Source organism: Microcebus murinus, chromosome 2 (genome assembly GCF_040939455.1).
Source record: "Microcebus murinus isolate Inina chromosome 2, M.murinus_Inina_mat1.0, whole genome shotgun sequence".
Taxonomy (NCBI): domain Eukaryota; kingdom Metazoa; phylum Chordata; class Mammalia; order Primates; family Cheirogaleidae; genus Microcebus; species Microcebus murinus.
In genome coordinates, this window is record NC_134105.1 from 97,318,221 (window position 1) to 97,343,858 (window position 25,638).

Consider the following 25,638-nt stretch of genomic DNA (forward strand, 5'->3'; position numbering starts at 1 on the left):
GAACTTAGAATGCCTATTTTTTTTATTATAACATGCTACTTCTCTATCCGTGGGTAAAACAGGATGCACATAACTACTAGGAAGAAGTGGCTTTGTAATAAGTTCATGCAGAAGTATAAATTATGTAGACATCACTAAGGGGATAACTCAAAGTGGATTAGAATTAAATTCAGGTCCAGAATTTAGTTTCAGATTTGTTTCCCATTGGTCCATGTGTCTGTTTTTAATGCCAGTACCATGCTGTTTTTGTTACTACTGCCATTTTAACCATTTTATACAGTCCTGTAGCATTAAGTACATTCACATTGTTGTACAATTACTACCACTACCCATCTCCAGAACTTTTTCCCAAGCTAACACTGCACCCATTAAATACTAACTCCCTATTCCCTCCTCCCCACAACCCCTGGCAATCTCTATTCTACTTTCTATCTTTATTATTTGACTACTCTAGGTACCTCATATAAATGGAATCACATCAGTCCTTTTGTGACTGGTTTTACTTAGCATAAAATTCTCAAGCTTCTCAGACCTCAACCTACCTCTGTAAAAAAAAAAAAATAAAAAAATAAAAAAAAAAAAATTCTCAAGCTTCATCCATGTTATAGCGTGTGTCAGAATTTTCTTCTAAGACTATTGATATTCCATTGTGTGTATATTCCACATTTTATTTATTCATTCATCTGTCAGGGGGCACTTGGGTTACTTCCATCTGTTGGCTATTGGGAACAATGCTCCTGAACATAGATGTACAAATACCTATTTGAATCCTGTTTTCACTTCTTTGGGATATGTATGCAGAGTGGAATTGCTGGGTATGGTAATTCTATATTTGATTTTTTTTTAGTCCTCATGCAATTTTCCATAGCAGCTGTACCATTTTACATTCCATCTAGCAATGTACAGGGTTCCAATTTCTCCACATTCTCATCAACACTTGTGATTTTTTTATTTTTGTTTTTATATAATAGCCATCTTAATGAGTGTGAAATTAAAAAAAAAATTTTAACCAAGAACACAAATATTGGTTACAAACATCATGAATGGATTCTCCTTACTTTCTTCCAACTTCTCTTCTCAAAAAGAAGGGCCAGGTGCAGTGGCTCATGACTGTAATTCCAGTACTTTGGGAGGCTGAGGTGGGAGGATTGCTTGAGGCCAGGAGTTCAAGACAAGTCTGGGCAACATAGCAAGATCTTGACTCTACAAAAAATTTTAAAACTTAGCTGGGTGTGGTGGCGTGTGCCTGTAGACCCAGCTATTTGGTAGGCTGAGGCAGGAGTATCACTAGAGCCCGAGTTCAAGACTGCAGTGAGCTATGATTATGCTACTGCACTCTAGCCTGGGTGACAGTGCAACATCCTATCTCTTTAAAAAAAGAAAATTCAGGTTTCCTTATTAAAAATACAAAACTTGTATCCATATCTTTTTATAAACCTCTAAGAAACTGATTCTTCTCTAATAGCCTTCCATTGGTTCAAGACAAGGTTTCTAAATTGTATAGCCTGATGGAGTTTCTGAATGTCCCTGAACTTTTGGGTGCTCAGTTCAGTAAGTCTGCATGTGTACTGTTCTCCCCGTATTTCCCAAAGCCTAAATAAATCAGGCTAGGACTAATGTAAATAGACTCATCTTCAATGAGTCAAAAAGAAATTTAACAAACCCAGCCTTTCTTAGTTATTATGGTTGAAGAAATCTTTGTATCTGAGGATGTCAGGGCAAATTTGATGCAATAGGGACAAACTATATTTACAGGCAAACTAAAATGGAGAATTGAGACAAATAGGACAAATGATCCAAAATCCACTATTGAGGAAAAAGAGGTTGGGCACAGTGGCTCAAGCCTGTAATCCTAACACTTTGGGAGGCCAAGGTGGAAGGATTGCTTGAAGCCAGGAGTTTGAGACCAGCCTGAGCAAGAGTGAGACCCTGTCTCTATAAAAAATAGAAAAATTTTCCAGGTATGGCAGTGTGTGCCTATAGTCCCAGCTACTCGGGAGGCTGAGGCAGGAGGATCACTTGAGCCCAGGAGTTTGAGGTTGCTGTGAGCTAGGAATGCACCACTGCACTCTAGTCCCTGGTGAAAGTGAGAGACCCTGTCTCAACAGAAAAACAAAGAAATTGATTTGGAATAAAAAAAAAAAAATAGTCCAAAGAGAATGTGTCCACTAATTGGACTTATGTGAATAATTTTGTCATCTTTCAGTTTGTCATAATAATGGCAAATATTTATTGAGGGCTTATTATGTAATGGGCATTGTGCTGAGTTCAACTAATTGACTCATTTAATCTTCCCCCAGACTCCATAAAGTAGGTATTATTACCACACCCACTTCTACTAATAAGAATTAAAATATTTGCCCAAGTCAGCACACGTAGTAAATGGTAGAACCAAGATTTCATCCCAGGTTTTGCTGGTTCATAGCTCTTCACTATGCCTAGGAATAGCAAAATAATAGAAACAACAACAATCTGGTAGGCAAGTAAAATCAGTAGGCTGTTTACCATAGCTATAGAAACATGCTATGTATAAACCTTAAAGATTGCTCAGGAAAAGTATCATCCAGTCTCAAAGATGAGAAAACCAAATAAGTTTCAATCTCAAAGAAGTCAGGCAGTTTAAGGGTCTTAAAACATTGGAATACAACTCTCTCAACTCCTATCTAAAGACCAAACCAACTTTAACCTTCCAACATCAATTCTATCATATCAATTCTATCATATCCTATCATCAACTCTATCTGGTCCAGGATGTTTCTCCTGACCCTTTTGCTCTTGGATCTGTCCCTGTCAGATTTTAAGTTCCATTCTTAGGATACAACCTTAATTCGTTTTTAAAGCAACCTTGGGTAATAATAAATTCACACAAGCTGAACAAGTAAGTACTTTTCATGGGGCAAAACACAGTGGATGATGGCTTTGAGTGCTGTTTGGAGACTGGGTGTTTACCACACAGCAGGGGATTTCATGAATTCCAGGGTCAGATACATTTCCAGTGGCGGCACACTCGGCTAATACGAAAAGATGCAGGATTAGGCAATCAACAACAAGGAAGTCAGCCAAGTTGCCACCCAGAAATTACTTACCACAGCAGCTGCAGTCCAGAAATTCTAACAAGCCAGTCTCCCTAGGAGTGGGCCATACTCAGCTGTGGATCACCGGCAGCATTTTTCACTTTACTTACTCCAGAGTCATGAGCTATATGCACTGCAGTAATGTCTCCTTTGCTTGCTTTATATGCTCAAAATTGTCTTCTAAAAAAGCTGAACTTGCAATTAATATTTGCTAACAAGAAAGGGTAGCGGTATCTAATCATGGAGGTACACATCCCAGTTTATCTGTGCCGAGGGTAAACAGCCTCTTCCTTTAAAAAAAAATTTAAAAATTAAAGCTTAGGCCGGGCGCAGTGGCTCACGCCTGTAATCCTAGCACTCTGGGAGGCCGAGGCGGCTGGATAGCTTGAGGTCAGGAGTTCGAAACCAGCCTGAGCAAGAGCGAGACCCCATCTCTACTATAAATAGAAAGAAATTAATTGGCCAACTAATATATATACAGAAAAAATGAGCCGGGCATGGTGGCACATGCCTATAGTCCCAGTTACTCAGGAGGCTGAGGCAGGAGGATGGCTTGAGCCCAGGAGTTTGAGGTTGCTGTGAGCTAGGCTAATGCCATGGCACTCACTCTAGCCTGGGCAACAAAGCGAGACTCTGTCTCAAAAAAAAAAAAAATTAAAGCTTAAAGGATAGTTTACATTAAACACTCAATGGAAAAGTAACCAGTCTCAATGAACCAATTTTTACATATAATTTAACACTGTTTTATTAATTCATGGCCAGTATCATTCTTAAGATTATTTCTCAATTCTATAAACAGCTTAAAAGAGAGAAACTCTTAACTCCTTTTTTATTTAAAGTTGATAACTTTTTGGTTTTTATATAACTTGGTGGCTCTTACAACTTCTCTTACAATTAAAAATTCTTGTAGCTTCCTTTACAAGAAAGGATTATATCTATTTTAGTCTCTCCCTCAATCAAGTACCTAAAAGGACTTGCCATTTGGAAAGAGAAAGATACCGCCCTCTCTCCAGTCCTCTTCTCCCCAGATTTCCTATCCTTCCCTTTCCTAAAGTCATCATGGTGAAATGTCTGTCTCTCACTAAGACAGTAATTTTTTACTCTTCAGTACAAACATCTCAACAAAATGTGAAACAATGAAATAATTACTATTCACAATAGATTTATATTATGTATGTTTCACAAGCATTAGTTTTCTTTTAAAAAAACATGCATACGACACTAAAATTATTGTAGATTCTAATTCAATTGGGTGTAATTTAATGTTTTTACTATATAAAGTTTTAATAAGTCCTTCCAATACTAAAGAAAAATCTGAAAAATGAGAACAAAGAAAATTCTGTTTCTTAGTAACAGAAAAATCAAACTCTTATCACTAAATTTGGTAACAGAACAAGACTCTAAATTCTCTTCTCTGAACCACCTGATAAACCATGTGATGCTAGGCATGTCTCTTTACCAACGTTGCTGCTAATTAACCTTCCTAACAGTGTGGAATGTGAATAACAAGGATCAATTTAAGACACATTTGTGGGGATATATGAGGGTGAAATTAAAAAGAGTCAAACCTCTTCTTCATTTTAAAATATTATAATAACTATTACCACGAGTAGGAATATAATTAATACCCTCTCATATAAGTATGATGCTATTAAGTTTACAAAGTACTTTGATATGTCTTATTTCATCTTCATGGCTGCTACTTATTCATACAGCAAATAATTCTCAGTGCCTGTGGCATTATTCTTAATGCCAGTTCTACAGAGGCTGGAACAGGCTCAGAGAGGTTAAGTAACTTGCCTAGGTCCCCTGGTTGACCAGGGCTCCTAATGCAGTGGTTTCCCAATCTTTTGTCCTTCCATCAAAATGCAACTGTCCTACTTTCTATCAACCCATCATCACAAAGTAGTGTGACACTTACTGCAACTATGATGCAAATGATTGATAAGGGCTTTATGTGTTCTGCTTCCCAGATAATAAGAGTATTTTAACCTAAGCCTTCAGGGTTCTCAAATAATCATAACCAAATGAGAAGAATAATGCAATAGGCAGATTGAACAAAGATTTGGTGAGAGACTAAAGGAGGGGGGGGACACAGTAGTTTGAGATCCCTCAAATCATAAGATGCAGTAGCTGCCTGACTACGCTGCTCACACCTAAGACTAGGTAGAAAGATGGCCACATTCGCTTCCTGTATGAAATCCACGGCAATAGTAGAGTCTAGCAAAAGGGTTGTCACCTCCACATGTGACAATATGCTGTGACCCACTCCTTCCACACCCTGTGTACCTCCTATAGTCTCATTAATCACACTTCTCCAGGAGAGAAATGCTGTCCTCTCACACCCCACCCAAAGTGTTTTCTGAAAACTGTATCTTTAGCCATTATAGAGCAGAGAATGAGACCAATTGATTCTGGCAGTCATTTAATTGAATATAAAAAAAAATCCTTTCTCTCAAATTATCTAAGAAATTGCCCCTTCCTTCAGCGGTGCTTTGAAGACAGTTAAATAGGAAAAGTTTCCCTCCTCTGCACAGTGTGCCAATCCATTCACTGGTCTACCCTGAGGCACACGCTGCCTCTCCCCGTCCCCCTCTCCATCTCCCACTAGGCAACATCCTTCTTGACCTGGGCCAGCTCCAATGAGACACACTCATTATACAGCCACATAAAAGATGAAAGGTGAGCCTGGATCGATTTCTAGAAGATTCAGATTAAAACGTGGAAACTCAGGAGAGACAGGAAATAGGGTTAAATGCCCCAGATTTTGCTGTTCACATTAATCAAATTTACCAAATAATCATTTGGGTCTCACAGACACCAGCTATTCCTCTGATCCAATACACTATCCAGCAGCCCCTAATGCTTCCCAACCTTCCTCTTGACAGGACAGGGAACACATAGAAAATGATAATATTTGTGTAGACCTGTGGTGTAAACAGTTGGCGATTTAGCATCTCTGATAAGGTCAGAGGCAACCAGCTCCAGCTCACTTGGGCCACTTAGGTCCTGCTTGCCCAGACACTAAGAGGGCTGAGGAGATCAATATAGTAGTGGCCAGTGAGGAAGCTTAATCCTTGTAACCCATAGCCTAAAAAAAAAAAGTGATAGGTAGCACTTCTTACCAAGATGCAGTCTCATCTCAGCCTAGGCTCCACCAATCCAGTGGTCTTCCTTCCCCACCCCAATCACTGACCCATCAATCAAGATAGCCCTCCCTTTTAGGAAAGTGGCTGTTCCCCCTCCCACCCCGGCTGGGACCAGCTGCTAGCTATTCCATAGGTACCCTCTTCTTTGTCTTAAGGTGAATTTTTCCGAAGACTAAAAGTGCCTAAGATTCTGTCTTAAAAGCTTATCCACATAGTCATCTTTACAAACAAACATGAATTTCTCAGGGAACTGAAAAGCCTTCAGCCTCAGCACGTGCCTCCGTAGCATCATCTCTGCCCCACTGAGTCAGCTATAAGCCGCCCTTCTCCAGCTTCTTTAGCAGATCGTGTGGCCCGGAAACTATCTGCCTCACAGTCACCTCCAGGGCTCTCGTTTAAAAATGCAAATTTCCAAGCTCCCCTATCCTGTTACCAAATCAGAACCAGAGGCCGGAATCTGCATGCGAAACCAGCCCCCAAAGTGACTGTTCCGCACTGTTCCGCACGGGTTCGAGCGCCTCGGATTTCATCCAGCCCCCGCCCTTTACAGAGAGGTAGAAAAAACGGGCAAAAGAGAGGTGAAACGGGCTAGTCCGAAGTCACATGGCCTTAAGGTGCCCAGACCCGGACGGAAGCGCGCCTCTCTCGCCAACTTGTAAAGAAGCACCAGGTAGGAAAAAGCCTGGAATAGCGACAGGTGGGTGGGCCAACAAGCCCGGCCCCTGCCCCTGCCCCAGAGGGTCCGGCCCTGGCCCCGGCCCCGCACTCACCCGCTTGTAGATGTCCTCCCGGCTGGCCTCATACTTCTGCTGCATGCGCTCCTCCAGGAAGTAGATGCGCAGCTTGAGGCTGAAGTTCTCCTTCTTCAGGTCATTGAGGTGCTGGGACAGAGTGCGATATCCATTAGACATGGTGGGCAACCCATGGGGAGGAGCATGCCCGATCGCCCCCTCACCCTAGGAACTCGGTGCGGCGGCACCGCGGCATGGAGCGAGCCGGCGGGACGCTGCCGAGGCTGGGACCGGGCGCCGGGGCTATGGTGACATGGCCCCGGGGGTTGCGGGCGCTCTCTCCGGGTCTCGGGACTGGGCTGGCTGCTCTGGGTGCTGGAGCGCGGCGCACTTTCCTTTTTTACCACAGGGAGATATTTGCGGAATCCCCGACAGGAACATACTGCGTGAACTCAGACACAAGTGGTGTAACCCGACTCCAAGCCAGGGCTCGGCTGTCACCCTCCTGGAGTCTCCCAGGCCCAACTGTAGGCAGTTAACAGCTTCTTGGAAAAAAGAGGGGACTGACCCCCAGAAGCTTCCAGGTGAAAGTGAGTAATTCAAGGTGGCAGTGGGGCTGCAAAGGAGAGAAGGAAATAAAGGGCGGGGAGGGGTAAATTCCTGGTGGCTGATTTGGACAATGAAACCCAAAGGAGCGTGGCCAGAAGCAAGAAATAAGGTTGCTACGGAGCAGACCACAGGCACACAAAATGGCACACAAAATGGGGACCACATGTCAAATAGTCCCTTTCTGCCAGGTGCAAATCTTAAAGAGCAACTAACCAGGAGTCTCTAATTCCCTTTGATGATTCAGAGCTCCCCTCTAATCAGTTCCTTTGCAGTTTTCCTTCCCACTTTTCAATTCCTGAGGGAGTTCAATTAAGTGCCTTTATTGCCATGAGCCTCCTGCTTACACACCACAGCCACCCCCAAAGAAAGAGCAAATCTCCTCGCTCAGTGGAATCTTTGCAAACTGTTTACCAGTTACACAAGCTCACAAGAGGCAGGGTCGGGGGCTCCTCCCTCCAGGGAGAAGGGATGGGCAGAAGGGAGTGTGAGGGCGAGAAGGAGGGGGCCGTCATCCCGGAGCCAAGGATTTCAGCCAGTCACTGGTTCTTAACTCCAGCACCTGCCAAGTGGAGCCAGGCACTCATCACCAGATCCTGCTTGTAAAGCAATTTAAGATCTTTGAGTGACAGCTGCAACATTAACAGGAAGTATTATTTATACCACATCACATGGGCCATTGAAGGTGACTGGAGATAACCTCACAGCACAGACACCAAACACAGGTTCTTAGTTGCAATAATACTAAGTTGGAAAAAAAAAATCAATATTAACATCCTAGGTAAAGGAAAGTAAAAAGTTTATACTAAATTCAAGCACTCACTTCCTCCCCAACCTACCTGCTTTTCATCCTTCCAATTCCTTCTCAAACCTTCATAGTAATTCTAGTCAGCATTTCCTGAATACCCACCAGGTGTATACTGGGCATGGGGGATACACAGAGGAAGATAGTCCTAACCCTCAAAGAGCTACGTGGGCTTACAGCTGATCATTATACGTTAAGATGTGTTTTCCACCATAATCCTCCAAACCTGTGTTTTTCTACTTTTTACATTGCAATCCATTACACATACGCCTGCTCTTAACTGAAGTAAATGTTCCACAAAATAATTGTCTCCATCACTATATGTGATGTACTCTGTTATCTTCTATATCTCTTTATGCATATGACCCACTAAATTGATTTCATGACCCACTAATAAGTTTCAGTCTGCAGTTTGAAAAACATTGACTCTATGGGAACCCCGAAGAAAGAGTGATCATTCTTATGGGGGTGATCAGAGAGGAAAAGCTTCACTAGGGATTGAATTTGCACTTTGTCTTGACTGCTAGAAAATGTTTGAGCGAATAAAGTGGCCTCAGGGGGGCGTAATTAGAACTGCGCATTCTCCCAAATAGATTTAGAATATAAACAGGCAACATTTCTTACAATAGATAGGCAGTTGATGACTGAAGCCAAAATATTTCTCATTTTTTAAAAAAAATCTACACATTTAAAATTCATTTAACTATTTTCACTAAATCTGTGCTCTTAGAATGAACAAAATATCATTTAGGCTTAGAGACAGTGATAAAAAGAGAAAAGTCTAAATTAAAACTCAAAGGATTCTTTTCTGGTCCCAGTTCTGTTATTAAACAACTGAGTAACCTTATGTATGCACTTCTCTGGAAGCCTAACTGTCCCCGTTTATAAATGAAGTGGCTGGAAATGGGTGATTTTTAAGGTCCTGTACTGGACTAAGCTCTTAGAGGGATAATCTAGTTTTTCTCACCTCCATTTTGCTCAAGAGGAACCAGATGGCTAGATTCTAGATTACTGTTTAATCATGCCTTGGCAGTCTACTTGGATTTCTTTATCATGTAAGATAATTTATTAAAAGTTTTATGGGAAGTAAAATGAACGCAGGGTATTCTTATCCAACCTAGATCTTTCTGCACATTTCTGCCTCTTATGCCCTGTGATACCTTATTCTTCTCCTATCTCTCTGGCCCCTTTTCTTTTGTTTGTTTTTTGGGGTTTTTTTGCTGGTTCCTTAAAATGGGTACTTAAAGGATGGTAACTCCTTAGCCTTCTACTATTTTTTCTCTTTACACTTTTTTCCTTACAGGTTTTATACACATTTAGGGCTATAATTTTACCTCCCAAACAACCCCCAAATCTCCAACGGAGTCCTGTGATCTAGCTCTATATATCCAACTCTTTGCTAAATAGTTCAACGTGAATGTCCCATTCTCACAACAAACCTCATAGCAAATACTTCTGCAGGAGTCCCTATCATGTGTCCTAGAATCCACTCCTGCCATCTCTTCTCCACAGTACAGGCAAAGCGATGTTTTCAGAACTCAAATCTTACCCTGTCATCTCCCTTACTTAAAGCCCTTCACAGTCATGTCATCACTTAGAATAAAGGGAAAACTCCATCACATCTCTTTAAGACACCCTGTTTCTTCCTTTAGAATTATTTCAAATGCCACCCAAGCAAAGCCTTCCCTGCTACCCCCGCCTGGAAAGACTTCTTCCTCTTTTAAACTCCTGAGGCAAATATTAGCATTCGACAAGTGTTCATTTGCTGCCTCACGATATTGCTTTTATGGTCATGAAGGGTTATTTACACCTTTTAGTTTTATTTGACTTTTTATATGTTTGATCTTTCCAACTAATCTGAAGCTGCCCAAGGAAAGGGTCAATGACACGTATGTCTTTATATACTCGTATAGCTTCTACAACAGCCGAAGAAGACCTCTCCAATAACATTCACCCCACTGTGCTGTCAAAACTTGTTTACAATCACCTCACCCACACTGGAGGGTTTTGAGGGCTGTCAAGGCATACTTTATGTCCTTGTATTCTTATTGCACAGTATTTAGAAAACACTCCCTAAATATTTGTAGAATTAATGAATAGAGAAGTCTTCCATAAACATTATGTGTTTTGCTGGTTTGCTTTGCTACATATGGGCTAGCTCACCTGCATTATACTCATTTTCTAATAATACAGGAAGGTTTATTTTAATAGTTCCTAAAAACTACATTTGCTAGAATGCTTATTCTAGAACGGGTAGAAAAATGATGTTTTGTTCATTTAAATTTCTAAGTTTATATGCCCACCCTGATCTTTTCCCTGAACTTCAATTTATATCTAACTTCCTAATAGAAATTTCTGCTTGAATATAGACATCTCATATGTGTGATGTCTAAAACCAAACTCCAGATCTTGCCCAGCAAACATGCTCCTTCCTTAGTGGACTTCATTTCAGTTTGTAACAACTCAATATTTGCAGTTATTTGGGCCAAAACATTTAAGTCATTTTTGACTCATTCTCCTTCCTACACATCATCTCATCTGTCTGCAAATCTTATTTCTATCTTCCATATATATATATATGTATATATATATATACACACACACACACACACACAGAGAGAGAGAGGGAGTGTGTGTATGTCTCCATATAACACCACTGCCAAGGGTACCTCTACCACACTGGTCCACGATACTATCATTTACCCCCTAAGTTATTTGAATAGCCCCCTTAAGTGATGTCCCTGTTCCCGCTCTTGTTCCCCTATAGTCTATTCTTAGCATGGCAGCCACAGCAACCCTGTTAAAATATGTCAGATTACTCCTCCACTGGAAACCCCACTGGCTTCCCATCCTACCTAGAGTGAAAGGGGATGTGGCTTCATCAACACAGAAGGCCTGAGGCCCTACATGATCCAGAACCCTCTCCTTGCCCTTCAGTTACCTCTACTGCTTTCTCCTACTACTCTGCCCCTGTGCACTCTGCCCCAGCAACCCTGTTTCTCCTTGCTTTTTCTCCAAAACAATAAGCAAGAAAAGGTTCCCTCCTCGGGGCCTCTGAGCTTGTTGACCCTTCTCTCTGACATGCTTTTTCTCTAGACAGCTGCATGATTCAGTGCTCACCTTCTTTGTCTTTGATCAAGTGTCACGTTCCCAGTGAAGTGAACACTCTATTTAAGACTGTAACCTCTCATGCCTCACTCCAGCACTCTGAATCCCCCTTCATTGTTTTTTCTGTAGCACTATCACTTCTAAAATATTATATTTACTTATTTATGTTGTTGTCTGTCTCTCCTCACTAGCACATAAACTTCATGAGAAAGCTGGGATTTTAGCCTGCTTCGTTCACTGTTGCATCTCCAGTTCCCAGAGTGGTGCCTGAAACACAGTAGGTGCTCAATAAACATTTGTTGAATTAGACAGTGGATGAATAATGAACCTGCTGACTTCTGTGACCTCATTGGATGAATAAAACTCAACCTGCATGCAAGACTATGCAGATGCTTTGGGACGAAAAACATACATAATAGCATTCCTCCTTATAAAAAGATTATAAGTAAAATAAATTATTCTAACAAACTAACTTTATTTTATTTATTTATTTATTTTGAGACAGAGTCTCACTTTGTTGCCCAGGCTAGAGTGAGTGCCGTGGCGTCAGCCTAGCTCACAGCAACCTCAAACTCCTGGGCTTAAGCAATCCTACTGCCTCAGCCTCCCGAGTAGCTGGGACTACAGGCACGTGCCACCATGCCCGGCTAATTTATATATATGTATATATTAGTTGGTCAATTAATTTCTTTCTATTTTTTATAGTAGAGACAGGGTCTTGCTCAGGCTGGTTTTGAACTCCTGACCTTGAGCAATCCGCCCGCCTCGGCCTCCCAGAGTGCTAGGATTACAAGCGTGAGCCACCGCGCCCGGCCGACCTAACAGACTAACTTTAAAACACAATTCACGGTCTGGACATTTTACAAGAGTTTTGAATAATACATGACAAATTACAAAGGACAATATGATCTGTACAAATAATAAAAGCTATAGAAGTTAGGAAGAAGAGGTCATCAGGGATGGCTCCACCAAGAACTGGCACTTTAGCACCTTTAAGGATGACTCGGGTTTGGATAGGCAGGGGGAGAATAACACGAGGTGATCCAGGCAGTGGAACCTAAGCAAGGGTGCAGAGGGCCAACCAGCGTGAAACAGGGCATGTGCTGTCCTATACCAGGAGACCCAAGATGACAGGAAGTAAAGAACCATGTTAGGGACCATCTTGACTGTCAGGGGTCAGGGTGAGGTACCTGGAGTTTGCCCACTCTGGACAAAGGGTGAGGAGAAAGGCAGCTGAGATCCCGGAGGGCAAGAAACTGCTTAATCAGGAAGAGGATCTTGTTTCTTTGTTTATTGTTTATATTTTGTTTCACTTTTTTTTTTTTTCTGTAGCTTTTTCTTTCTCCGACAGAGTCTTTCTCTGTTGGGGGCCAGGCTAGAGTGCCATGGCATCATCATAGCTCACTGCAACCTCCAACTCCTGGGCTCAAGAGATCCTCCTGTCTCAGCCTCCTGTGTAGCTGGGACTACAAGTATGCATCACCACACCCAGCTAATTTTTCTATTTTTTATAGAGACAGGGTCTTGCTACGGCTCAGGCTGCATGTTTTTTGTACCATTAAGAAACAAAAACACGCACACCTGGGCCGCACACTCAGCCCACTAAATCAGGGCTCTCAGGCCTGTGGGTTTTGATAAGCTCTGCATTGCTTAGGAAATAAAACACTGCAGGTTCTTGAGCAATGGGCAGTGCTTCTATCTTTGTTCTTCCTTTTTCCCATAGTATGTCTAAACTCTTTCTTCTCTCAAAATGTACTTTTCCAAGCATTAATGGCTTTCCCCTGCTCTTTCCTCAATTTCTTCATTCCACGCCTTTCATAACATATTAGTCCAGACTGGAAATAAGACGTGAATAAGGACTCAACGCCAACAATAGTAGGAGGATTACACCCCAGCCGTTGTATGTCATGCCCCATTACCATAACCAACTAAGTCAGCCTTTCAAAAAACCCAGCTCGAAGTTTACTTAATTGTATTCAGACCCCCAGATAGCTCTTATAATGGAATTGTTTGAAAACATATTAATCTCCTACCAATCTCTTTCCTAAAAATAAAGTTCCACTCACTAAAAATGATAAATCATCTTAATGAACACATTCTTTTCAAATATAATAAAATTTCCACAACTTAAACTCTACTAATTTGGTATCTGACAATTCATATCTTTACCTTACTTGAAAATAAAAATATTTTAAGAATAAGTCAATACGATAAACAGAGGAACAGGAGAACAGTGTTATAAGTAACTCTTGACACTTTACATTCATGTGCAAATAGGCAATAAATATTATCACTGTTATGCATATTTACCTCGGTGGGATAGCATGAAATTGTGGAAAGAGCAATAGGTTTTGAACCAAGGAGACTGAGGTTCAGTCCTGGCTCTGCTATTTTCTACTTGTGTAATTTGGGGAAAATTACTTAATAATAGGAAACTGTAGGAAAGCAGTCAGAAACTGGGATCGGGGCAGGCTACTAAGAAGGTTGCAACTATTTCTGTAATGCTAACTTTGTTTTTTTTTTTTTTTTTAAATCTGAGGCAAATGGACTGAAAATAATGTTTGCTAACATTTAGATATTGGCCACAAGGACAAATATTATTCTTTGTACAATTCTGTTATTTGTGAAATAGTTCGTAATTTTTAAAAGACTATTTTAAAGAGAGTGAAACTGGAAAGTACATGGAGGCAGCTATCAATTAGGTATAAGGATAAACTCTCCAGTGGGGTTGGATGTAATAAATGTATTGCCACATTCCATCTGTACATTTATACATCAAATTTTTAGTGAGCACTTACATTATGGGAGAGAATAAATTTCCTGTCACAAAAGGGACTTGACTTTGAAACTAAAGATTCATTTGTCAGGAATATTGTTAAAAAGCCTTCACACATCAGTTAGAAGAAGTTGGCTCTAGAGGACATTTTAAGATCTGTGGCCATCCTGAGATTCTTCTGTGTTTGAAACTTATTTTCTCACAGAAACAGTCCTGCCAAAGGTGTTCACCAATGAGAATGCTGTCACTTGTTGAAGAATCTCAGAGTGCCCACCTGCTCCCCTGGAACCCTAAAAGATAATGAGAGTCGACCTGCTCAGACTGAGAGCTCTGGCTGCCTTGTGCTGTGGGAAGAAATAAGTGAGCATAAAGGACACCATGTTTCTAAGACAAAAGCAGTAACGAAGACCCAAGAATGATGTCCAATAGACCGTTTAACCTATAACTTCACTAATTGTCATGTGTTCAAAACAGCCCCATGGGAGGGGCACACAAGCGTTTGGGGAGTATCTCCCACTCTTCAGCACCCAGAGAAATACAACCCAACTGAGTGGCACTGGGGGGCAGGGGTAGACAAGAAGAGATGAGGTAAGGGGAAGAGAGGGATGGTTTGCTTTACATGTACGTACGTGTTTTATTTCTAATACATCTGTGTGTCTGGAAGTCTCTATGCTATTCTGATAAAATCTGAGTTGCATGAATAAAAAGTTTAATTCCTGGCTGTCTTGGATGACTTGGGCTTGTACTACCAAATTGTTATAATTGGATACAATTATACTGTCTTCACAAAAGTAATCATCTGAATAGGATTTGACAATGTATTCATTTTATCTTCTCTACAAACTTTGAAGTCTGAAGAATAGATATTATTATCCCCATTCTACTGCCTAGGAAAGCAGTTGACTGACTTGCTCACCTAGGAAGTGGAGGTGACAGACTACAACTTCCAACAGCTTGACTGCATATTACACACTCATTGGGGCCTTAATCGTGAGACTGTATGACCCCACTAAACCTGGGCTTCACTGTAACTGATGAGGCCCTCCCCCTTCTACCTCAGGCCCACTACCTCTTTTCAAAAAGTATCCTTCACACTAATTTTCCTTGTGGCCCTGGAGAATCTGACCACCTGAACCTATGTAGAAATTGTTTTCTTCATTTTCAAAATGAATAAACCAAAATTGGCCCTCAAAAGATTAAACATAGAGTCACCATATAACCTAGCAATTCCTCACCTAGTTATACACCCAAGAGAGTGTAAAGTATATGGCCCCCAAAATCTTGTACACAAAAGCTCATAGCAGCATTATTCATAATATCCAAAAAGTGGAAACACCCCAATGGCCTCAAACTGATGAATGAATAAAATTTAGTATATCCATGTGGAATATTAATCATAGAAAGAAATGAAGTACTGCTACAATGCAGAACTTTGAAAACATTATACTAACGTGCAAGAAGCCAGGAACAAAAGGTTACATACTATATAACTCCATCTATATGAAATATTCAGAATAGGTGAATCCATAGGAAGAGAAAGTAGGTTAGTGGTTTCCAAAGGTTAGGGACAGGAGGAATGAGGAGTAACTGCTAATGGGTATGAGGTTTCTTTCTAGGGTGAAGAAAATGTTCTGGAATTACATAGTAGTGATGGTCACACAACTCTAAGAATATACTAAAACCATGGAATTGAACAACTCACTCTCTTAAGAGAGTGAATTTGTATGCTATGTAAATTATATTTGAATAAAGCTGTTATTTTAAAAAGAAGAAACCAAAGCTGGCAGAAGTAACTTCCCAAATCCTTTGCCTTTTACAAAGTATTTTTTTATGATAAAGATTCAGTTCAGTTCAATTCAGTTAAAGGCAAATGGCTTAGAACTGACCATGTCTAAATGTTCTGGATATTTAATCCTCCCTAGATTATGGGGCCCTGACAGAAAGGTCAGATGGAGTATCCTCCAAGTGGCCCTCAATACTGAATACTCATAGGTGATTATGCCTTATAAAAAGGTAAAATTTTATTATAATCAGATAAAACAGATAGAAACATATGATCTACATTTTGACATGAGGAAAACATACTCATTGGGCTGCTCTGAAGAATATATATATAACTTTCACACACCACACTTCAGCAAGGAAAATGTTAATCAAAGTCAGTCCACTTGGTCTCCATCATCAACGCTTTTACTCTAGCACAAGGTTTCTACCCGGTGTCCCAGAGCCAGCTACTGACACCTGCCTCAGAAAGCAGACTGTGAAATCTACAAAGACCTGGCTTTTTTCTCTTGGGTTGCACAATAAACAAATAAACAAAATCTCCCTTCTGAGACTCTGTTCCTGAAGTTTCAACATAATTCCTGAAGTTGCAGAATCTTTTAAATGCTAACATACCATTCCATTTCCTCCCCCAAAACTCAGAAGCACACCGATAATGCATCTTCTATGCAGCCTTCTCTTAGCCTGATGACAAGAGAGAGAACAACAGAGCTATTACATCTGGCTGACAAACCCCTTCCTAGGCAGTTTCACCATGCGGATAAAGGAGAGAGGTTCAGATGATGTTCCTGCTGCCTTCCCCACCATAGATACACACCGACACCACCCCTGATCCTAGAATAACAAGGCATCGTCATCATCATCACACTACAGCACCCTGAACTATATAAAAATAAAACAAACAGCAACTTCTCTGGTCATCAAAAATAGATGGCCTAGCCAGAAATAGTGCTGCCAGAGACAGTTAAACAAGCTGTGTGGCAGGAATGACAGTTGAGCTGCAGCAATGCTGGGAGCTCCCAAGGACTCCCAAGTTCCAAACTAGATTCTCCATCAGTTTGGCCCAATCGACACCAGAAGGATTTGGTGTTTGTCTGCAACTGGATCAATTCAGAAAGATCATTTGCTGAGCTTCTAGAATTCAGGGGAGAAACAGCAATATATGGCCTCACCTTTTTCTCTAGATTTCCAATGATCCTTTCTCCATTCCTCTCTAGGAACAAATGCAGTTTTGAAGGTATGACTAGGACCTGCTCTAAGCACAGGAGCGGAGTCCACAGTGATACCATGAATGACCATGACTGCAACAACAATGCGTTACCAGAAGTAGAGGGTGACTGGGAGACACACAGCCAACATGCACCCCAACTGACAAAAAGTCTATTTCTCTAGTATTCCAGATACAACAAAAAACTTGCTATTTCTGAATTTAGTAGGCTCTCTGCTGCCACCAGGGCTTTGCACGGGTAGCAGTGTTAGCCTGCAATGTCACTCCTCTTCACTCCCCACCCAGCCCACCCCAACTCACCCTAAGGATTTAACTGAGCTATTACCTACTACTAAAGGAAGCCTACCTAACCCTAATGCCTGGGCAAGGGCCCCTCCTGAGTGCTTCCACAGCACTGTGGACCTGCTCCTATTGTGGTCCATTTCACAACATAGGGGATTATCTGTTTGACTGTCTCCCCAATTAGATTTGGAGTTCTTTAAGAGCAGGAAGGAAGGATCTTCTTTACTTTGCTTTCAAAAATGGAAATCACTTTACTGTTTTTTGGTTTGTGTTGCTGTTGTTTTAATGTTGATAAAATACTACAGGTGCTTACTCCAGTTGCTCTCTTTCTCAGTGGATGGCATAATGTGGTAGCTGCCCAAGCAAGAAAGTTTGATATCATTCACTCATCCAAAACAAAACAAAAAAGACAAATGCCTATCATGTACCAGACACTATGGCTAATGACTGTCTCTAGTAGTGAAAAGACAAAAACTGCTAGTGTGGAGCTCAGATTCAAACAGAAAAGGCAGAATGAACAAATAATACATACTATTAAAGGGAGAATGCAAGGCAGTCTGGGAGTTTACAGCAGGGTGACAATTACCCTGGTATGGGAATGGAGAGACGAGCTGGTGATCACTGATCCTTGGGCTTCTCCCTCTCTGGTTCTACATCCAATCATTAACTTAGCCCTGTCCATTCTGCCTCTGAAATATCTCTCTCCTTCATCTGCCTCCTCACTGTTCTCTCTGCCTTTAGACTTTAATCCTCCTATCCAGAGTCCACACAGAAGCCAAGGGATCTTTCTAAAAGGAAAATCTGATCATGTCGCCTCTCTGTCTAAAAGCTTTCAGCGGTTCCCATTGATCTCAGATAGCATTTAAAAGACTTTATGTAACTTTCAAGACCCCGTGTGCTGGCTTCTGTCTCCTTTTTCTCCAGCTTCAACCCTTCTCCATGTTCCTTGCACACCATGCTCTAGGAATATTGACTTGCTACATTTCTTTCCCTCATTTGCGTCTTGAGCAATGTTGTTTCCTTTGCATGGAACATTCTTCATTCTCCCACTCCTACCCCATATTAGTGGCTAATTCTTATTACTCCTTCAAGTCCCTGGTTAGATGTAGTTTCCTCTGGGAAACTTTCCCTGAATCCTCTCACCCCTGTAGGCTGAATCAGGAGCCCCAGCTATATAGTCTGTAGTTCCCTGTACTTGTACAGGAATAATGATCATATGCTGCTGTAATTTGCTAATCTATAAACTCTGTGAGGGCAGGAACCATGTTTACTTATTTATCATTGTATCTGCTGTGCTTAAGACATAATATTGCACATAGTAAGAACACTAAAAAGATTTTTTCAATGAATAGATAAATAAAATGAATATATATCCACTCGAATGTTTATAGCAGCACAATTCATAATTGCAAGGCTGTGGAAACAGCCCAAGTGCCCATCAATCCAAGAATGGATTAATAAAATGTGGTATATGTATACCATGGAGTACTATTCAGCTCTAAGAAACAATGGTGATATAGCACATCTTATATTTTCCTGGTTAGAGCTGGAACCCATACTATTAAGTGAAGTTTCCCAAGAATGGAAAAACAAGCACCACATATACTCACCAGCAAACTGGTATTAACTGAGCAGCACCTAAGTGGACACATAGGTACTACAGTAATAGGGTATTGGGCAGGTGGGAGGGGGGAGGGGAGCGGGTATATACATACATAATGAGTGAGATGTGCACCATCTGGGGGATGGTCATGCTGGAGACTCAGACTTGTGGGGGGAGGGGGGGAAATGGGCATTTATTGAAACCTTAAAATCTGTACCCCCATAATATGCCGAAATAAAAATAAATAAATAAAATTAAAATATATATATATCATTAAAAAAACTCAGGTAATACAGAAAGTTATAAAGAAGGCAAAAATCATGGCTAATCCCATCACTCAGACATAATCACTATCAATGTTTTCATTATATCCTTCCAGATATTTCTAATTTTTCTCCCTCAAAAATAAGATCTTATTTTATGTAATATTCAGTCAGCTTGTTGTTTTGTTGTTTAATCTTAAATTTGTTACTATGGACAGCCTCCCATGTCAACAAAGTCAGCACCTTGTTTTATAATGTTTTGTTGTATACATACATCATACTTGAAATCATCAATCCTCACCTTGATGGATGATTAGATGATTTATAACATTTTCTTAGATAAAGAATACTGAAATAAACATTCATCCTTGAACACATATCTTTCATACATTCATATTTGATCATGGTGCAACTCACACCTAGAACAGTGCGTGGCACATGGGCTGTACCCGTATACTAAGTGGAAGAGTGGATTGACCAAGAAATGAATGAGAAGATCAGCTGTCAATACAGGGGCACAATAAAATTGTGGCTAAGAGTTCTGGTTCTGGAACTAGTACCCTTATGTTCAAATCCCAGTTCGCGCACTTTCTAGCAATTACTAGCCTTTTCCTACCTTCAGTGTCTCTCTCTGTACAAATGAAGATAACGGCTGTACCAACCTCAAAAGACTATTATGAGCACTGACTAGGGCAATGCAAGCCAAGTGCATTCACAGAGCCTGACACACTGGGAGCACTCAACAGATATTAATTGGTATCATTATTTTTATTGTTATCTAGACATTTTATTATGAGAATGGAAATTAACTTTAGAATAGAAATTCTGCCAGGTCCACAGAAGGAAAGATAGGGCTTCTCTTCATACGGTGGAGAAGAAAACAAGTTCTAATGAGGAGACAGAAAGGAGATTAAAAATAATAACAAAAAGATTATTCTTATTCAAGTGCCATATTCTCTGAGGAAGCAGTGCTCTCTTTTCTGGTGTTGGTAACCACACCTTTCGGAATGTTCAGGATTAATTTTTGTAATGTCATTCTTTTTTGATAAAGTGTCTTTATTAATTGTATAGCCAAATGTGAGATAATATTTACAACTTTGAAAAATTTATAGGTACAAAATAAATCAGAACAAAATTTTGTCCTGATATTTATGTTTTGAAGACATACATCTAGAATTACTCCAATCTTGACATATCTTTTCCATGGTTGCCTTAGATGTTATTTTAACTAAATCTTGTATAATTTAAACTTCTTATGCCCCTAATCAGATTGTACACTCCTTGACAATGGAAACTCCCCTACATCTCTGTATCCTCTACAGCAGGGGTCCCCAACCTAAAGTGAGTTGTATAATTATTTCATTATATATGACAATGTAATAATAATATAAATAAAGTGCACAATAAATGTAATGCACTTGAATCATCCCCAAACCATCTCCCCTTCCTCTGCTCCATGGAAAAATTATCTTCCATGAAAACGGTCCCTGGTGCCAAAAAGGCTGGGGACTGCTGCTCTAGAACACTCAGAATCATTCCTTTCACTCTGTAGTTCTAAAGAAAAAAAAATGGTTGATTTGATGCATATCTTTGGCAATGTTGCTTAGGAATGAAAACTTTGCTGAAGGTCTGTGGAATGACTGTGCAGAAGTCCTTAGAAAAGTCGTGTTTAAAAAGAAGAAAAGGCCAGGCGCGGTGGTTCACGCCTGTAATCCTAGAACTCTGGGAGGCTGAGGCGGGTGGATTGCTCAAGGTCAGGAGTTCGAGACCAGCCTGAGCAAGAGCGAGACCCTGTCTCTACTATAAATAGAAAGAAATTAATTGGCTAACTAAATATATATATACATATAAAAAAAATTAGCCGGGCATGGTGGCACATGCCTGTAGTCTCAGCTACTCGGGAGGCTGAGGCAGGAGGATCGCTTGAGCCCAGGAGTTTGAGGTTGCTGTGAGCTAGGCTGACGCCACAGCACTCTAGCCTGAGCAACAGAAGTGAGACTCTGTCTCAACAAAATAAATAAATAAAAAGAAGAACAAACTACACTCATGATTGCTGAAAGCTTAAGATTTTACCCCTTGTCATTAAAAACTTCTTGAACGTCTTAATACACCAGTGAAAGCAAAACCAGTATGATTGGGACACTGTGGTTTTGGAAGCATAAATGTCATTTAAAAAAAAATGCACTTCACTGGTAGCATTCATTTTCCAAGGCTGTAATTAGAGAGAAACACTTGAGAAGCACTGAAATTGTGAAAACTAAAGACAGCAGTGACATGGCCCAGATTCACCTCAATTAGCACAGGTAACCCAGACTGTGACAATTCAGATTTATATAAACCCCCAAAAGTTAAAAAGCCTCTTCATTTTAGCACTTTTTTCCCCCTTTCTTCCCAGTAGACTTCAAGTTCCAAATCGAAAAGCTGGCCAGAGTGGGTGGGGCCTCCACAGGCTGACTCACTGTGGTTTCAGTCTGCCTGCCAGGGAAAGTTGGCTTCAGACTGCAGTTAGGCGAACAGTGCAGCCAGTTTTGCTGGCATTTTCATGTTAAAGAGGACCTTATTAGAAAATGTGTAAACAGGACAGGGCGGTGGAAGCCTCTGTTGATTTCATAGCCAGACCCCAATCCCTCTGTGGCTCTACTGTAGCATCTGCCATTTTGGTTCTATGTATAAACCCAAACTGCGTGCATCCCACCAGTGCAACCTCTCCTCTCTGTGGTCCTCTTATATCCCCAAGAACCTTGGAATTACTGGTGTTGTCTTGGCTCTGTCACTTTATACCTGTACACCTGTGGGCAAGTTATTTGAAGCTTGGTCTGTTCACTGGCATACTGGTTGTAATAATTACTTCTATCTCATAAGTTGGGAAAATGAACTGAAAATTAGTGAAATAAAATAGTTTCAATATGTAGAAAAGTGCCTGGTATATAATAAGCACTCAAATATTATTATTAGCTATGAATATGATCTTAAGTCCTATCAAATATTATCTCAAAAAGTCGCTGTTTCTTTCCCTTCCTTTATATTTCTAATTTTATCATTCCAGTTAAGGTGGAAAATAGATGTACATTTCTTGACTTCCCAGTTTCCCATCCTATGCAATCAATTAGTACACCAAAATATCCTTCTTAGAACCATTTGACTTATTGTAAATACCAAGTAGAGGCGGGAAAAATACAAATCCAATAGAATACCTAATCTTTGATACTTTTCAACAAGGTTAGTTGATAAATATTTACTGAGCACTTACTATGTATTGCATTATGCTAGACTCTAGAGACTAGAAAAGAATGAGTAAAAGGTGTTTTCTGCCCCCAGGAGTTTAGAGTCTGGGTATATATTCTGGGATTAGAGAGTCACAGAAGGCAACCTTAACAAAAAAAAAAAGAAAGAAAGAAAGAAAGAAAGAAAAAAGGCACCTGAGCTGAAACATGAAGGATGAGTAGGCTTTAGCTAGGTAAAGGATAGGAGAGAAAAGGTTTTCTAGGCAGAGGGAACAGCAGGAACAAAGACAGGGAAGTATGAGACAGTTTTGAATTGCAAGTAGTTCAGAATTAACGGAGTAAAAAATATGTGACAGAGAATACTGGGAGAGAAAAGTGGACTTACAGTTTACCTAGAGAGACAGAAGTATGGTAGAATTTCAACACATGTCAGCCTAAATAAGAGAAGCTAAAGATTCCATTTCCAAATGAGCCAACACCTTCATTAGCACACAACTTTCATCAGCTGAGCTCCTCAACCTAGAAAATACTATTTTAGGTCACAAAAATGATGGGTATTTTCAGGCTTGCATTATGAAACATTGGACAAGTTCCTTTGTTAATCTTTGTTCCTCATTTGTAAATTGGGATAAGAACCATGCCTTTTTCACAGGGTTGTTGTAGATGAGATAATGCTGTCACACACCTAAAACAGTACTTGCCACACAGAAAGTGATCGATGGGTCCCTTGAGGAGTCTGGATGGCAGATACAGCCAAGACCAACTCTGGGATCTGCCCAGAAAACCAGAAAGTGATCAACAAATGCTAACTAGTATTATCTATGAGCTGTTCTAGTGTCATGCATCCCAGAGACCCTGGGGCAGGGGATGGGTGCTGTGATCAATGAGAGGGCAATAGAAAGAGATTTTTCTCAACACGTGACTACAGCCATTGGCATGTAAAAATTATTTCTGACCCAATGTCCTGTCTAGATTTACAATCATGGTACACAAACTTTTTGACCCTTGAAAAAGTCACAATTCCTGGTCTCTTTACTTAAAAAATGGAGACAGTGATACTTGTTTCACATTTTATAAAGACAAAATAAGGCAACTTATAAGACATACTTAACCCACTACTCGAACCTACGGATGTGGAAGAAATAAAGATCCCTCCGTCAGTGGGTCTCTGGGGTGGTGGTGGGGGGAGGAGGCCCTTCAAAACAAAGCTGACAAGACTTAAAAGTTAATTAAATGACAAGTGTAAACAAAGCATGTATGCTAAGCAATACTCTCCTTTCATCATGAGAAACAATGCCTATTGACAAACATACTGACACCCGGAAGAGTGGAGTTCAGCAGGGTCAACCCTGTCACCGGTCCGGCCCCTCCCCTGCCCATCTTCTCCACCCCACCCAAGCTGTCGGTTGTGGGTGGAGAACAAAAGAGAAGAAAAACTGTGGTATGTTCAGAATGTTGCCTTTTTTGTTTCTTTTCCCTGAATCAACATAAATGATAATTGCCATTTTCACTTGTTAATTGACCAATTATGCTTTGGTTCTGTAATGTGCTAGTATTGGCGGTTTTAGTCTGTTATCTCTTATTATGGAATGAAAAAGTTTTTATCTCTACAATTTCCTACATTAGCAAACATTTTAGAAGTAATCACACCACTGATTAATTACTTTTGACACATTAAGTACACTTAATATTACTTCTATCCGTGTCCTAACTCTCCTTCCTTACCTCTTTCTAACCTAGTCTCTTATTTGCTCAATCCATGAACGTACCTTTCTTCCTTTCTCCCAAATTTCCCCTCTGTCCAGAATATTATACTCTCCTTCTCTGACTAGTAAAATCTAACTCAGCTTTGGAGACCTTTCTCAATGTGCAATCCCCTAGAAAGGTGTTCTCTGGCAGGAAGCCCTTCCCTATTCTTTTAATAAAATTAGATCTTTTTTTCTCAATATCTCAGAGTATACTATCCTTATCTCTATGAAAGCATTTGCCATCTTATATTGTAAAGTAGTGTAATGTCTGTACTTCCAAATAGACTATAACTACCTAAGGTCAGGAACGGTATTTTATGTAAAGTGATCAAGTATTTGTTGCTTGGGTAAATAAAATAAGAATGTATTCCTGGCTACTCATCCCAGGCCTGTATCCCTTTGACACCTTCTTTAAGCCCTGGAGGAGTTAACCCTTCTCTAGCACAAAACCTTTAGCATGTCCCTTCCTCTCTCTTAGTATAGCTACCCATTCTTTATCCCAAAGCTACCAAACGCATGTTTTAAACTTTACAGAAAATACTGTGTTATTTGGTATTTTTTTAGGGTAGGGCATTGGACTGTGTCCCTGTTCTTCCTATACTGTTTTTCTAACCAATGTTTCCTCTAATTTTTAAATCCTTTCATGGAGGTTCTTTATATTTTAGGTGCTGCCATTCAAAGTCTACTAGATGGATGAATGGATGTAAGAATGAACAAATGTTATGAACACAACACCACTTAGATTACTGCCAACAACCCTCTGATCAAGTGTGTCACAGTCTCACTATTTATTTAGTACTTGATACATAAGGGAGAGAGATTGAAAATATCCCTTATTGGCCTTTTCTCTGTATCTCAGCTTGGTTTCTGTCAGTGATTCCCAGCACTGAAAAGTAAGGATTAATCTATGATGGGTTAGACCTGAACTCTAAGAGAAAAGGGCTTAGGACTTTTTTTCTGAAAGTCAGCTGATGCCCGCTTGTCACCAGCCCATTATATTCCCTCTCCCCATAGCATTCAGCCATTTATCCATTTAGGGGAGGTGACACCCCTCACTTCTATGTTTCCAATCACCTCTCAACCATAAGGAACATGTAGGTAGACTGTCTTTCAGAGAGCACCCCACACAGCTTTGAAGAACTCTGCAGCTCTGCTCACCCCTTTCTGCATTGCAGCAGATCCAAAAGGTGAAAAAAAGGGATTGGGGTGTTATTATCCTTGCTCCCCCCACTAGCACCACACAGCTGTTCAGAAGTTTA

General features: G+C 40.5%; 1 protein-coding gene and 1 long non-coding RNA gene across 11 annotated transcripts in view; one reads left to right on the forward strand and one right to left on the reverse strand.

Annotated features, from left to right (window-relative positions):
* Positions 1-25,638, reverse strand: part of PDE4DIP (phosphodiesterase 4D interacting protein) — a 206,049-nt gene that overhangs the window by 132,990 nt on the left and 47,421 nt on the right. For all 10 annotated transcript variants that reach the window (XM_076000037.1, XM_076000028.1, XM_076000029.1 and 7 more), the window contains exon 4: positions 6,994-7,104. In XM_076000037.1, coding sequence (XP_075856152.1) covers positions 6,994-7,104 — 111 coding nt within the window. The remainder of the gene's footprint in view (positions 1-6,993; positions 7,105-25,638) is intronic.
* Positions 6,643-14,979, forward strand: LOC105869795 (uncharacterized). The gene is made up of 3 exons (XR_001153287.3): positions 6,643-6,893; positions 7,364-7,544; positions 14,455-14,979. It is a non-coding gene; the product is annotated as an uncharacterized LOC105869795 (long non-coding RNA).